This window comes from Stegostoma tigrinum, chromosome 29, assembly GCF_030684315.1.
Source record: "Stegostoma tigrinum isolate sSteTig4 chromosome 29, sSteTig4.hap1, whole genome shotgun sequence".
NCBI lineage: Eukaryota > Metazoa > Chordata > Chondrichthyes > Orectolobiformes > Stegostomatidae > Stegostoma > Stegostoma tigrinum.
In genome coordinates, this window is record NC_081382.1 from 29756797 (window position 1) to 29772947 (window position 16151).

Here is a 16151-nt window from a genome sequence, read left to right on the forward strand (position 1 = left end):
CCTGATTCTGTAAATTAGAAACATTCCCTGAACAGTCATTGTCTGACAATGTACCAATTAACTGACTCTTTGAAAGAGTCTATTCCAGAATGCAGGTAACAGCAGATAGATTTCTCATCTGGTGAACTGCTGATTATGTTGTTCTAAACCCCTTAACAGAGTTGCTCGTTTTCAGCCATGCTGTTTTATAAAGAATCTTACTTTAAAAAAGCCTTTAAAAAACCAAGATAAGAGCAGAATCGTATTTTTCCAAGTAGACCAGTTGTTCCCAGGCTTTACAGCCACAGATCATGGAGGCAAAAGACCCAATGGAGCACTGACTGCTATAAACCCCTCACCTACTTTTACAGACAGTTCATCCAAACTTGTGGGGAGTGGTGCCTGTTTTTGATGAGATGCCATTGACACAATGTCTTCTTCCTATCTGGATAGCTTTAGTGTCACAATTGGCCCCATGTTCAGCTGACCCCACTTTGTTTCCAGCCGCCTGGGCTTGCAAATCCAACACCATGGAACAGTAACATTAAGCTTGCTTACCAAACTGCATTACTATTGTTCGGGCTTAGGGCACACCCAGCACGCTTACAGGGAACTGATCTGTTTTATGCCATACAAGGGTTAGGCTTGCAGGGTTTCATTGGCCTTGGCTATGGTGACAGGCATTTTGGACTAGCCCATGGATTACCCAGGACACCCTCATGGACCACCAGCAGGACACGTAGTCAGAGCTACTGTCATAGACTTCCAAATGGAAACATTTCATGGAGAAAAGAATGGAATCTGTCAATTCAATTTTGTATTTTTCTTATCACAATAAATAAGCAGCTAGATTATTGCAATTGGCCACATGGGACTGAAGGCAACATTGAATGTTAGAAATAAACCAGCACACTGTTCAATGGCTATGATAACAGATTTATGCTGTTCGGCATGTCGCCTACAGCACTCTGGAGAGGCAGCATTCAAGAATCCAAAATGTTAGCTTTCTCTAGGGTGTCATGAACTAAACCACCAACCTAAAGATATAAGTGGTAATTGAATCTGGAAAAAGCTAACAATATGGAACAGTGAAGATAAATATAGCAGTCACAAGACTGAGAAAGAAAGTGACACAAACAATCTCTAGCAAACATACTTACACAAAACCTAAAGAAAATCTCTTAAGTATTGGGGGTAAGATTGAAGTCTTCCAGTAAATACTGATAAATTTTCACATTATCCTTTGAATATTATCATAGTATTATAAACCATAAAGTTATAAAGGTAATTATTAATGAAATTTACTCTGTTAATGGAGTTCTATGCATGCTGGACATTCTGTATGAGAGGCCTGAGATTCTACGATAGGCAGGAATTTTGGTATTTTAGTCAAATTTCACCTTTTTAGGAATGTCCTTTATACATCTAAAATACGAGCAATGTAGCTCCCACAGTTAACAAGTCAATAGTAAAATAAAAGTGTATCATAAATTTTCACCAGGTGTTTGCAATATTTGGCTTACAGGTGTGAATGATGCTTAGTTGCTGACACTTACTTCCATGCTCTACAAAGCGGTGAGTTTAAGTTCCTGCTCCAGAGATGTGGGGACAATGATGCTCCAATACCATGCTGAGGGAGAATTGTGTTGTCAGGAATCAATTGAAACATTCAACTGAGGGTCCTTTCTACCTGCTTAGGGAGATCTCAGCATAAAACATTTAGAGGAGGAGAGTTCACCTGAGTAAAATATTTCCCTCAAACAGCATTACCAGGTGTTTAGTCTTTGTCACACACATTGTGGAACATTGCTGTGTGCAAGTTTGTGTGTGTGTTTCAATGTTAGCTACACTTCAAAAGCTACTTACTGAGCTATGAAACACTTGGAGATATCTTGCAATGAGGAACATCCAACCAATAAACGTCAGAACAGAACCCATTGGTCACTTGATTGTAACATCTTTGTCCCTGCGGACCATCTGCATAACATGTCTTCCAAATGACTGTGACTTTGTCTTTCTTAAACAAGGTTCCTTAAAAATTACATCTAAGTAGCAGCAAAAATAAGTGAATACATCCACTTCACTGCAATTACATATTGATGTGTTTCTTTGATTTATCTAGCCATTCAACATTCCTGAAGCATACTTCTACTTGTTATTAACCTGCTGTCTCCCACAACTTCATACCTTCCTTATGATTACTTCACAAGGGCACATGGTGAGAAATCTCTCTGATACAACCCAGAGCAAAGGCGATCAAGAATATGTCTCCCAGCATCAAATAAATTTGCCCATCATACATTTAAAGAAATGGGACCACCTACAGTGCTAAGGTTACTAGCTCAGATGATTGCCAATTAAATATTGGACCCAAATCCATTTGCCACTTGACTGCAAACTCGTTTTGCCTTATTGATCAACCATCCATTGCATAAAGTGAGCAGCTTTCAGTAAGCATCCTTGGTGAGATCAAGTCAAATGTTTTTGCCATTAAAATGCATTAATAAATTAAAGCTACCTTGTCTTGATACAGCAATGTGAAAGACGTATCATCAATGGAATATAGTTTCTAATCACACACATAGGACGTGAATTTGAGCCTCTGTCAATCATCGGCTTGTTGAGGTCAAATCAAAGCAACTGCCTTGCACAGACATTAAAGTAAATAGACTGCTCCAGTTCTTATTGAATTCAAACTGAATTCCTCTGTTGACCAATATGTAAATTGACAGGCACAATATACAGGGGTGGGGCATCAATGAAGTAAAATTAAAGAAAGGATGGGTAGAAAGAAGCTTGACATGGTGTAAGTACTGAGTTCAAGACAGCATTCTCAACAAGATCGATCTGTGAAGGGATGTTGCAGTTCCTAATCAAAAGAGAAACATGATGGTTTCATTCTAGCAGATGATATTATCTGCCATGCATGCTTGTGATATAGTGAGGACAGTGTTGTGGTCAGATCTAATTGGCAGTGCTCCAAAGATCATTTTGAAGATCAAATAAAAATCTAGAGTACTTGTAATTTTGGAGGCCACTTCACCTCCCATTCCTGACTCCACATTATTATTTGACATTTAAAAAAAAATTTATTTATAGGAGAATGGTAAGTGGGGACAGAAACAGAAATTGCTGGAGAAACTCAGCAAGTCTGGCAGCATCTCTGGAGAGAAAGCATAGATTTAACACTGACCTGAATTGTTAACTCTGCTTCTATGTCCAGGGATGCTGCCTGATCTGCTGAATTTTTCCAGCAATTTCTGTTTTTGTTTCAGATTTCCAACATACACAGTTCATTGGTGTCACGGGGATATCCTGTCAAAGAAAGTGAAACAAATCTGCAAGAAATATTTTTACCACTTGTGAACAGCCACCACTTTAGTTCCTCTGCTCTTTGAAACTTGGGTGCATCGTGAAATACTATTACACTTTTTTACACAGTTATCTAGCACAATGTGACAGAACTTATTAAACAATGCAGGTTATGCATAAAGTCAAAGTCTGCATTCAAATACAGGCCCAAAGTCTCTTTTTTTTTCTGGTTGCTCATCAAAATATTCTACTATCCTTTTAAAGCTCAGAATACCATCCTGTTAGCTGTCCCTTAAAGAGCAGGCAAACCCAAACTGCTGCCAAAAACAACATACTTGTGATATTAGTGCAAAGGCACAAGACCAAAGCTATATCTTTAGATAGAGCTTGAACAAATACATTACTAAGACTGAAATGCCTAGGTTTTCCTTGTTATGTCCTCGCCCAGATGCTGTTTAAGTAGGTACCACACTCTTTGGAGATTGGCAATTGCTGTTTCCTGAAGGAGGGGAGAGAAAGGGTTAATCCCACAGCACATTCCTTATGCCCATTTTTGAACGGCATTGAATTTTGCACCCCATCTTGTCAAGCAAAGTGTGACAATATTCCAGGGAAAATTCACCATGGCCTCTAGCATCCAGCAATCTTTGAGACAATGGAGTTGAAGCACTCTGTCAGGTCAATGCCAGTAAATGCATGCAGATACTCATTGAGTTCCATTGTGCGAGAGCATATGATTCTGCTAAATTGACCTTTAATCGCAATTTATAGCCATCTCCCATTGCCAGGATTTGCTTGTTGAAAACAATGGGCATCCCAGATAAATAAACAAACCTTTCTCACCAAAGTAATGAAACAGCTAGCCCAAGCAGACTGGAGTACTATGGTTTGTGATTTTCCAGTAAATACATTTGCAATTGCTTAACACAGCCTATTTATAACATTTTCATCTCCAATCACAAAATTGCATTTTAAATAGCACACTCACACATGATCTCCATGCAGAGGTTGCTCCATAAGCATAAGCAATATGTTCAGAAAGATTCATAGTTTTTGGTTAGTAAGAGATTTCAACAATTCCTTCGCTCAATGTTGGTTTTGATTTGAAATTAGCTCTAAGTACAATCAATGTTCATACTAGGATGGATCATCTTTCCTGGTTTAACTCAAACTGTACAATTTGGTTAGCTTTGATATTCTAATGCACTTTTCTGGAAACTCTAAATTTCCTTTTCTACTGGGGCAATGTTAACCTTTAGCCTTTATCTGTTAATCAGGGAAGTGTAATGATTTAAAGCAACACAACAAGGATTGAATCTGCAGCAATGGTCCGTCTTAGGATGAAATGATAGACCTACTAAAGATCTGTCATGCACACTGATACATTTCAGAGGCTTTTAATCATTTGATAACAGCATGGAGAAACACTTAGTGACATGAGGGACAATATCTGGACTTGCATCAGCCATTGTAAATGATGTGGATCTTACAGAGATAAAAACAAAACTATAATTAAATGTTTCATTTGATCATACTAGAATTATACTAAATGAGTGAATCTAATTATAGACTCCCTACAGTGTGGAAGCAGGCCATTTGGCCCATTGAGTCCACACTGACCCTTTGAAGAGCAACGCACTCAGATGGATTTTTGATTGCAATAATAACCTTATAGATATCCAAATCTCAATAGCAGTCACCCTGTCTCCACTTTAAAAGTCCGATTCAGTAGGAATGGCTGTAATTGGTTTCTTTTCAACAAACATTGACTCGATTGCACACACTTGAAATTAATTCTTGAGTTAATGCCTCTTCCTGAGACACAAACAGACTGCTAACACAGCCCATTTATATCTTAATTTGGATTCATTAACTTATGCATTCAGCATCCTGGTAGGATGTCCTTCTCTCTGACACCTTTTCTTTCTGAACCACTTCTCTTGCTTAGGGGAGGTGATGGCCTAGTGGTATTATCGCTGCCCTATTAATCCAGAGACCTAGATAATGTTCTGGGGACTTGGGTTCAAATCTTGCCATGGTGGAATTCGAATTCAGTAAATATCTGGGATTAAGAATCTAATGATGAACATGAATCCATTATTGATTGGCAGGAAAAACCCATCTGGTCCATTAGGGAAGGAAACTACCATCTTTACCAGGTCTAGCCTATATGTGACTCCAGACTCCCACAGCAACATGGTTTACTGTTGACTGCCCTCTGGGCCATGACAGATGGGCAATAAATGCTGCCTGGCCAGCAAAACCCTTATTCCATTAATGAATAAAAAGAAACTTATTGTCACTGTGATCTGCTTTGGAGACCATTAAACTAACAACATTTTTTCTGTCATAGGCTTGTTCTCTCTGAAAAAAAAACTTCAAGTTCACTAACCTCAGCATGAAATCTCTGAAAGGAATCTCGTTTCTGTCTCCTCACATCCCCAGTTATAGAACACTTTGTTAGCAACAGCCCAACATTTCTTCCTCTCTTCTACCCTTATTTTCTAAATCATAACGATTCACTTCAAGATTTTGTCAAAAAGCCTCATTTAAATGTATATAGGCAAATTTTCAGACAAGCCTGTACCAGTCACAGAACCCAAAAATGAAACTAAAACAATGTCTTCCCTTCATAACGTACAAAATATAGAGAATCTTGAAGCTACGAAAGATTTTTTCTTAATTTTATAATCCGAGTTTCCAAATGGTATCAAAGAGAGTAATAATTTATTATGAACTTTAATCATGAGTATTTCATTTTTCAGGGTAATCAACATCATATAAAAACAGATTGGCTGATTATTACCGCTGTTATTTATGGGAATTTGATGTGTGCAAACAGGCTGCTGCCATTCCTACATTACAACCAACATTCTTGCCTTATTAAGGAGAGTTCAGCAAATTCACAACGTTTACAACATTCGCAGTTGTTTCCAAAATTATTTTCTGGCCAGAAGTTTTAAAATGAATATTAGCAATTCTCAAATAAAATATCCACTTCATTGATAAACCTTGGGTCCTGAACAGCACACTTTAGGAAGATGTGAGGGTGCAGGGGAGATTTACTGAATGATTCCAAGGGTAGGCAATTTATATAAATGTTAGGTTGTAAAAGCTGAAGTTGTTCTTGCAGCAAATAATATTGAGCCTTGATAGAGTTGGACAGGATTAAAACTGGTTTGGATAAAGTAGACAAGTCTAGTCCCATTAACAGATGTTAGTTGAGCTAGGGACCACAGATTTCAGGTTTTGGCAAGAGGTACAGAGGGAATGTGAGGAAGAACTTTGTTTAATACAGTGAGTGGAAATGGCCTGGAATCTGCTGCTGTTAGAGCAGTGAGTGAGGAGAGGATAAGAACATGAGAAATAGGAGCAGGAGTAGGCCATCTGACCTGTTGAGCCTGTTCCACCAGTCAACAACATCATAGCTGATCTTTCCATGGACTCAGCTCCACTCACCCGCCTGTTCATCACAAACCTTAATTCCTTTCCTGTTCAAAAATCTATCTATCTTTGCTTTACAAACATTCAATGCAATAGCCTCAACTACTTCCCTGGACAGGGAATTCCATAGGTTCACAACCCTTTCGGTGAAGAAGTTCCTCCTCAACTCAGTCCTAAATCTGCTCTGCCTTATTTTGAGGTTATGCCCCCGGTACTAGTTTCAACCACCAATAGAAACAACCTCCCTGCTTCTATCTTTAATGGTTTTAAAAAGAAATTGAAAAGACACTTTAGGTAAATGAATAGGGGTCCAAAAATAGTGTGGGAATGGAGTGGGGGGGTGTAGTGGGGCTGACTGGATTACTCCCTCGTATCCAATGGACTGCCTTCTTCAATGACACAATTGACTCTACAACTTCATTCTAGCCAGAATTTCCACACATTCATTGTCCACAGGTCATTGACAGTGGTAGTTCTTGAAGTATTATACATGATTCACTGTCTCTGGTCAAGCAGAATTGCACAACGTAACAGGAGAGAGAACATAAAACACAACGCTTGGTTCAAGTCTGTATTTGCACAACAGCATTTAATCATTTTCCATTATTGCTGGATTAAAACCTGGCATTCCCAGGAGTTCCTAATGGAATGGCCTGCTGCAGTACAAAAAAGAGCTCATCACCAACTTCTCAAAGGCAATTAGAAATGGGTAACAAATGCTGGACTACCTGACACTTTTCTTGAGAAAAGTATGGCAGCCTAAAGAAATCAACAATTTAAAACCACGTCCTTTGGAAATGTCAAGAATGACAATTGTGGGGAATAGAAAAGCTGTCTTGTGGAGGATTTTTCAGAGCCAAAACTGGAGAGGTCAGTGTTAAGCAGGTTTGGACTCATGCCAATGGTTTTCAGTTGTGCACATCATTAAAAGCAGAAAGATGCTTATTCGAAAGGGCCATGAATTGTGCTATATGCTAAGAGGTCCTGTATGTCTGAAGTTGTAAATGTTGTGAGTTCATTAACCAGAAACATTTTTTGAATCATCTTTAATGAGTAGAAATCTCTGGTTCTGTAGGTGAACGCTAATGAAGAACTAAAAGACCAAGAGTATTTTTCACAAACAGCACAGTTTGCTGTTCTTTCCTCATTGAATTGCAGTTGAACATTTTTTTTCCCCTGCACTTATTGCCATAATGAAAGAAAACCTGCCTGAAGGCATTCTAGATTCCCCAACTGTTCCTGAGCAAGGGAGAAAAGTGAAGAACTGCTGTTAAATTATAAACTCGTGGGGGACTGACTTCTGCCACCTTATACATGCCTAGAATAAAGAATGTCAAACTTTGACAAACCTAAACCACAGGGATGTGCTTATTGCTCAGTAAAAAAATTCAGTTCTTATGGGATTTACTTTGTACCTATGATTTTCTCAGTTTATTTGGTCTGTGTGTAGTTTTCACATTCTCTCCATGTCTGTGTGAGTTTCCTTTGGGTAATCCAGTCCAAAGATGTGCAGGTTAGGTTATGTATAGGATGGGCCAAACGACTGAAAGGTAATGCTGATATTCAACAGCTGCATGGGAAAATAGATTATACAGGATGGTACAATAGGCTGGGAAAGTTTTAGGATGATACTTGACAAGCTGCATGACCTTGAACGAAACCTGTGAACCTTCCTTTCTGGGCCGAAGATGCCGCCCGCAGCCTGCTTTTTCTGTAGCTGCATTGTCTTTACCAGTTAGCAGTTTTGTCCATTGTACTTACTGTTTTCTGTGCTGACCGTTTGTTGCTCTGACCGTTTGTTGCTCTGTATGAGAGAAAGAGAGTTTCATTCCAAATTGATGGAGTTCACCTTGGCATGGAATAGCGAACAGTTCCAGGAACGAACGTAAGACTCCAGACCAGCCATCGATCAACAGGCAAGAGGGCATGAGGCCTGTTGTGTTTTTCTAGATGGGGTCATGAGACTTGTTTTTATTTTCCGTTCTCTCTTCCATTTATTATTCACTTATTACTATCATTGTAATCATTGATTTTTACTTAATAAACATGCATATTTAAGCAAACTGCAGTTAAATAAGCCTTCTCAATTGTACTTACCCAAATCTGAAAAATACTGCTTGGATACACAGTGATCCAAGACAGGTGGATTGACCACATCAATTTGTCCCATAATGTCCAGAGATATGCAAACTAGGTGGATTATATGGGAAATGTGGGATTACAGGGGTGTGGGTCTGGATGGGATGCTCTTCAAAGTGTCAGTGTGGACTCGATGGGCTGAATGGCCCTCTTCCACACTTGCAGGGATTCTAAATGATTCCGTGGCACAGATTTTTCTTTTGATGCCCGCAGTATTTATAGAACTCTCTCAGGTTAAGAGGAGGACTTCTCTGCTGTCTATTTTAGCATAAGAGGGATTTAATGGGCTCAGTAAACGTTCAGGAGCTTCAGAATGGAAACGAGCATCTGTTCCTGTGCAGCACGCCCAGCGTGCTTGATGCTGTGTCTCTGCCCAAAACCCAGGGACACCCCTGCCAGCTACTTGGGCAGATTACAGTGGCAGTAGATTTACATTCAATTCAAAGTTATTATCTGTAAGATTAAAGTTAATATGTACGATAGTCCCGGCTGTAGTTGGAACAATTATTCGTCGCTGCTCAGAACAAAGGAGATAAGGAGGACTGAAGGCATGGTGGCTGAGTTACCATGGCAACTCGCGGATCCCAGGCTGGACCTTGACATAGCGGGAAGGGACCTTGAGTGAGGTGGAGAATTAGTAATTGTGTGCAGGAAAATTTGTATTTTTGAGATGTTCAGTAAGTAACTAAGATCAGTTTCTCCCTTGCACATACTGGGGTAAACTGTCTCCTTGTTTGGACCTTGCAGACTTAAGAGTGCTTACTACAACACACTATCAGGCTTTAGGACCTTCAAGGAAATGCTGGCTGACCACATTCTTTGGGCAAGTCATTTGATCAGGTTTTACAGATTGCATACTGCACAATGCTCACAGTTTGGTTAGGAATGGAGTCTTCAGTAACACCTCTGCAAATGGGCAGGACCAGGGTGTCAGTTCAGTGAGCGAGTTCTGATGGTAGGTCGGGAGTTGGGGGGGGGGGGGGGGGGGCGCGGTGTCATGTCAGGTGGTGGTCGTCAGTGGTATGTAGAGATCAGTAGGTCTGGAGGGTGTATCAGCCTGAGAAGTGGGGGTGGGGAAGAGTGTCAGCGCAGGTGGGGTGCAGTCAATGTCATGTCAGGCCTGAGTCTGCTCAGGGGTGAGGGGTATCGGATTCAGCAAGTGGGAGCTTCAAGAAGTTCAAGCCAGCTCCTTTGACGCGGGTCAGGGAGAGTACTGAGCACAACAATGAATAGGATTTAGGTCCCTAAATCTTATCTCTCACACGTTTTAATGCCTTCAACTCTATGGAGGTAAGAAGTGGGGAGAATAGCCAGCAATAAAGGCTCAAATTAGGTATTGGCAACACAAACTTAAGACAGGGCCACAGCAACAAAGGTAGTCATGGTTGTAATGTAGGAATGTGGTCAGAAACTTATCAAGGTAGAAGAGGACTTAGGTTCAACAAGTTGTGGTGTGATCCAAGTCCTGCTACTGGAAAGGTCTACCAAATCTTTGGAGATCATACTTTGCCTAGGATCCAACTATCATTCCAAGGTTTTTGTCTTCGATTCCTGCCTTCCACAGGAGATCACTTCACCAATTTTCGCACTTTGTTATGTAGTTTCCTGACTCACCTAGAAGCAATAATATGCGCTCACCTTCATAATACAGTGTACTATCTTATTAAATATATCCTTTGCCTTCCTCAGGACTGAGATTTTGAAGCCCTCTTGCAATTGGAAAAAAGAGCCATATCTTAGGGGATAACTCTTCAAGTCCTCGGATCACCTTTAAATATGCAAGGATGTTCACCTTTGGAAGAATTGAAGTGTAAGATTATAGTCAATGTCTTTTCTTATTTATAGTCTAATTTCAGCAATTGTAATACTTAATTTTCAAATAACAAGTTAGACTCCAGTGAAACACAATGTATTAGTCTTGATAAGCAAACCACTGCGAAACATATTTACAACTCATTGATTAGATCTCAGTCACCGAGTTTAATCTCCAAGGCCTTCAGTCCAAGCTGCCTGCAGACTACAAGATGTCAGCGAGTTGAGCATTACCCCCGTTACACTGTTCAGTCCTAATGTCCTAGTTCGTGGCAAATACAGATCATTAATGACGACAGCCTTAAGCAGCACAGTACAGTATAGCATCAAACAGTAGTGGCTGTTTTGTTTTTGTTAATCAGACCCAGCATTTCCTTGCCTTAATAAAACCGAAAAAAGAATCAGTTTGAATGAAGTGGTGTTATAAACTAAATTGTGAATTTATAATGAAACAAACTGCAGCTGTGCCTGGTCTTGGCCCAACTAAACTTTTAGCCCTCTTCTCCTTTATCCAGGGGATGTGGGCTTTGCTGGCTGGGTCTGTATTGTTGCCCATTGCCAATCATCCTGGATTCGGTGGTGATCAGCTACTTTCTTGAACCACTGCTCCGGTCAAATAGTTGATTGTTAAAGTATGAAAAGAACATTGTCCAGATAATAAATACAGATTTATTTAAGCATTTCACAAAGACTACCCCTGAAGATTAGCTCAGGAGTAAATACATTAAGATTAGACAGAAAATGCTTTTAAATTCTTTTAAATTTCCATTCACTTAACAAAAATATTTACTTATCAGGTGAACTGAATATATTTCGAGTTGTAAAAGAAAAACACAATTTATATTCCTTAATATTTGTTTCATATTAATTAACAGAATTATAATCTACTTTCACAACAGTGCATTATAGCACTGAAAATAGATATTTTTGTAGGTACGAATTCAGTAATTTTAGAGGCAACATTTGAAACACAAAACATTTATATTTAATTCTTGGCATTAAAAACAATGGCAATACAATATCTTAAGACAGTTGGTGTTTTTTTTCCCATCACAGAGGCAGCAACAGTTTTGACAGTACATATTCATTGAGTACAAAACTACTGCTAAGAGGCCAAGGATTCAAAACCAAACATTAGGCTGACAGAACAAAATGTACAAACCTCAGCCAACAAAGTTCTTCCATTCAACGAGATAAATATGTGGTAATAAATAATAAGTAAATCATCTGCAAAAATATTCCAAAACTTTTAGTCAAGGCTCATATTAAATGTGTGAAATTCACATTAAATAGGAGGACAGAGGTCGTTGGTCTTTCGAAGTGCAACAGCGATAACAGAACTGAGCAGACATGCACTATACATTTTGGGTGGGTTGCAATGGTTAGAGAGTCTTCAGAGGCGGAGAAGGAGGGAGCTAAAACAAACAAAAAACAGAACATGACGGTCGCCAGTTCCTCACTTCAAATCCAAAACCTCTTCGTCGAAGGATGTATTCAAGTGAAATGAGCTGCTAGCAGGAGGGCTCTCTTCTCTGTTGGCTGCCGTGTCTGGGTCGGAACTGGTGGATAAATGGCGCTGCATCTCTACCTCAGTGTCAGTGATCTCTGACAGAATCCTGCAAACAAGCAAAGAAAACCAAAATGCTATGGAGTTGAATCTGTGTCCCTGGGTCTGAGGGAAGTGTGGGTGGGGATCCTAATTGTGAATGGTCATCTAATACCTCGCCTTCTGATATTTATACTTTGATTTAAAAAAAACACCTTGCTGCAACAAATACAGTGTCAGACAATTCTGTTCATTAGCCTCAACTTGGACATTGCTACTGACTGAGTTTACAAGTTTCGGATGTGTAGATGTACTCTGGAGTGTGGAAAACAAGTCGCAACTTAAGAAACATTACAAACAAGATTCAATGGGGGTAAAGTTAATCTAACTTAATGAGTGACAGAACCAATGGTGGAACTTTGTTTTTGACATTTTGAGGAGATATTAATGTTGTGGTAATATTGCTGAACTGGTATCTTCCCAGACCTTGAGCTCTGAGCTTGGTTGGGTTGCCACACAGCAGCTGATAGAATTTGAAGTTAATAAAATTGAATTGAAAGTTGGTCTCAATAACGGTGCCATAAAACTATCATATAGGTTTTTAAGTTCCATCAATCCGGTTGCTAGTGTCCTTTAGTGAAGGAAATCTGCCATCCTTACCTGGTCTAACCTACACGAGACTCCACACACAGCAATGCCGTTGATTCTTAACTTTCCTCTGGAACAGCCGAGCAAGTCACTAGGTCAAAGGCTATCAGGGATTGACAACAAATGCTGACCTTGGGAGTGATGCCCATATCCTGTAAATAAAACCCTGCCCAATGATTTTGATCGAGAGGAATAATGACAGGGTGTAAAACAAGAAACACGTTCAATCCTGTAGGCTTTTGGAGAGGAAGGTTAGATTGCAATGATCCGTGGTTGTATTTCCAATTGTAAAAGGGCCACTGTCCCACTGAAGAAACACATTGGGAAAACCTGACAGGCACTCTGGAATAAGAGGATGAAGTGTGAAGCTGGATGAACACAGCAGGCCAAGCAGCATCTCAAGTAGCCAGGCACTCTGGAAACCAATCCTGATGACCAAGGTGCTTCCCAAGATTGAGACAATAGCGATAATGACTGATAAACTGCTGAAGCCCTTCAAGGTTCTTCTGATACGAGTGTAAGTTTCAAATGGGAAGTCTTGAAAATCTCTATTTTCACAGTGGAAACAAGCACATAATCCAGAAAGCTCAAGCCTAGCTCACTAGTAAAGGTTCTTAATACTGTGCCCAACCATTCCCCAATACATCCATTTGGAGCCTGGGAATGGGATCTTTAAAAATTCTCTTACAGGATGTGGGCATCATTATTGCCCATCCATGAGCATTTTGAGAATTCTGTGATGAAGCATACAAGTAGCCTGGGCTATATTTACTGGGGCATAAATTCTAATGTAATCAAATCATTGAAAACACTGGCTTGGCCTCTGTCAGAGTATTATACTAAGTATTTGAGCACCACAATTTAAGACCAACATCAAGGCATTTGAGACAGCACAGAAAAGATTTCATACAAATGGTTGCAGGGATCAGGAACATCAGTTAGGCGGATCAATTGGAGCAGTTGGGACTAGTTACTTAGAGTTGGGACAATTGATAGAGGTATTCGAAATTCTCCACGGACTGGATGGAGCAGATAGAAACTGTTTCCATCAGCGAGAAGATTTAGAACAGGAGGATGTAGATTTAAGGTGATTGGGAAAAGAAGCGATGGTAACAGGATTGAAAACTGTTTGCACGCAGCGAGGTTAAAATCTAGAGTGTGGCAGAAGCAGGTTTAACTGAGATGTTCAGGAGGAAATTAGATTGCTATCTGAAGAAATAATGCACCGAGAAGGGGAAAGAGTGACTTTAAGTAAATTGCACAGTTGGGGAACTGGCACAGACATAGTGAACAAACTGGCGTCATTCTGCAGTGCAACCACTTTGGGATTCTGTTTCTGTGAACTTCACCCACTCTTCATATTAGACAGCCATGTCTGGGTTGGTTTAAGCAATGGCATGCCTTAAACAGATAAATCAAGGTAGAACTTCTATCTGCCTATAACATGTGCAAACACAACTTAAGAACAGGAGAATGCTTCTCTGCCCTTGCAGCCTGCTCCACCGTTCATTAAGATCATGATTATTATTAATATTTCTCATTTGATTTGCAAAGTGACATGTGGTTTGAGTTGATTGTGTAGTTGGTTAGATCTCAGCTTTCTCAGAGTATCTTGTAAATAAATATTCTGTGTGAGATTAACACACAAGTCTTCACCCTGTCAAATAACAAGGGGAAAAGCACCATCAGCCACGTCTTGTGAGAAACACTCAGGAGAAGTGATCTCTTCTTGGTGAAGGGGATATCTCGGCCTGAAATGTCAGCTTTCCTGCTCCTCTGTTACTGTTTGGCCTGCTGTGTTCATCCAGCTCTACACTGTGTTATCTCCCTGGTGAAGCATTGACCATCACACTAAAGAAACTGGAATGACATTAAACTGCGAGAAAAGGTGAGTTTCTTATTTTAAAGAAACTCTGATCCATGAGTGCTGACAATTTAATGACAGAAAAGAACTGGCAATCTTGCTGGCACTATCAATCACTTAAGTACCACAAGAGTGGTGACAGGTACTGAGCTTCTGCATACATTTGAGTAGCAATGTGAGGAGGACAGTGTGAAACTCCAGAAGCTCACCACTGAGTTGATAGAGTGGGCAGATAGGTGGTAAATGAGTTTCAATGCAAAGAAGTCTGGCATGATGCACTTTGGTCAGAAGCCATGCAGAAAGCCAATATAAATTAAATGTACAATTCTAAAGGGGGTGCTGGAGCAGAGGGACCTGAGGAATACTTGTGCACAGATCATTGAAAGCTGCTGGACGGGTGGATGGAGTAGTAAAGCAAAGCATAGCTTCCTCGAGTTTTATTAATATCAGCATAAAGTATAGCAGCAAGGGGGTGATTTTGAAATTGCACAAGAACTTGTTAGGCCTCAGCTGGAGTACTGTATACAGTTGTGGGCATCACACTAATAACATAGACTCTTCATGACAGAGTGTGCAGAAACAATTTTCAAGAATAGTTATAGGATGAGGAAGTTCAATCCTGAGGATAAATTGAAGAATGAGGTACTGTTTGGGACTGTTTTCCTTGCAGAGAAGGCTGAGAGGAGATCTGATAGAGATTTCCAAAATCAGTAGGAGGGAAATAGAGCAGAAAAAGAGAAACTGTTCTGACTTGTAAAAGAAACTAGAACACGAGAGCACAAATATATAGTGATGTGCAAAAGAAGCAAGGGTGAAATGAGGAAAAATATTTTCACTGAGTGAATAGTTAGAGTATGGAAAGCACTGCCTGGAAATGTGGCGGAGGAAGGTTCAGCTGAGGCATTCAAGAGGGAATTGATGATTATTTGGACAGAAATGATGGGGAGAAAGCATGGCATTGGTACCGAGATAATGATGCACACTTAACGAATTGATGCAGGCACAATGGGCTTCTGCACAATCACACATCTGTGATTGTGTGATGATGTGAGCAGGAAACAACAATTTCCAATAATATAGCACCTTTAACATCCCAGAGGCATCCCAGAATGTTGTAATATGTCCTAAATCTGGCTCCTGCCTTCACAGTGAAGTCAATACTATATCCTTCAGTGTTGTGGAAACCAAGCACTAGTGCACTTATCGTACTGATTCTTACTCAGACCTCTCATTCTTTTCCGCTTGCCATTTTTCTCTGCACTCTCTCTTTCTACAGTCTTTCCGTCCTTCCTCAGTTTATAATCTTTCTTTTTTGTCTGTTCTTCACTTTCTTTCCATGTCTGGTCTTGTACTCACTGTCTCTCACTTTCCACCTGCACCCTTTTCTCTTCTTCAACTTCTGTTCCC

General features: G+C 40.0%; 1 protein-coding gene across 9 annotated transcripts in view; it reads right to left on the reverse strand.

The window, feature by feature from the left end:
• Nucleotides 1–11344: 11344 nt before the first annotated feature.
• garnl3 (GTPase activating Rap/RanGAP domain like 3) overlaps nucleotides 11345–16151 on the reverse strand; it is a 387754-nt gene continuing 382947 nt past the window's right edge. For 8 of the 9 annotated variants that reach the window (XM_048558880.2, XM_048558883.2, XM_048558877.2 and 5 more), the window contains one exon: nucleotides 11346–12302. In XM_048558880.2, the coding sequence (XP_048414837.1) occupies nucleotides 12143–12302 (160 nt within the window). In that variant the 3' untranslated portion in view covers nucleotides 11346–12142. Of the gene's footprint in view, nucleotides 12303–16151 lie in introns of all 9 variants that reach the window. The other variant, XM_048558881.2, reaches the window with a different exon arrangement.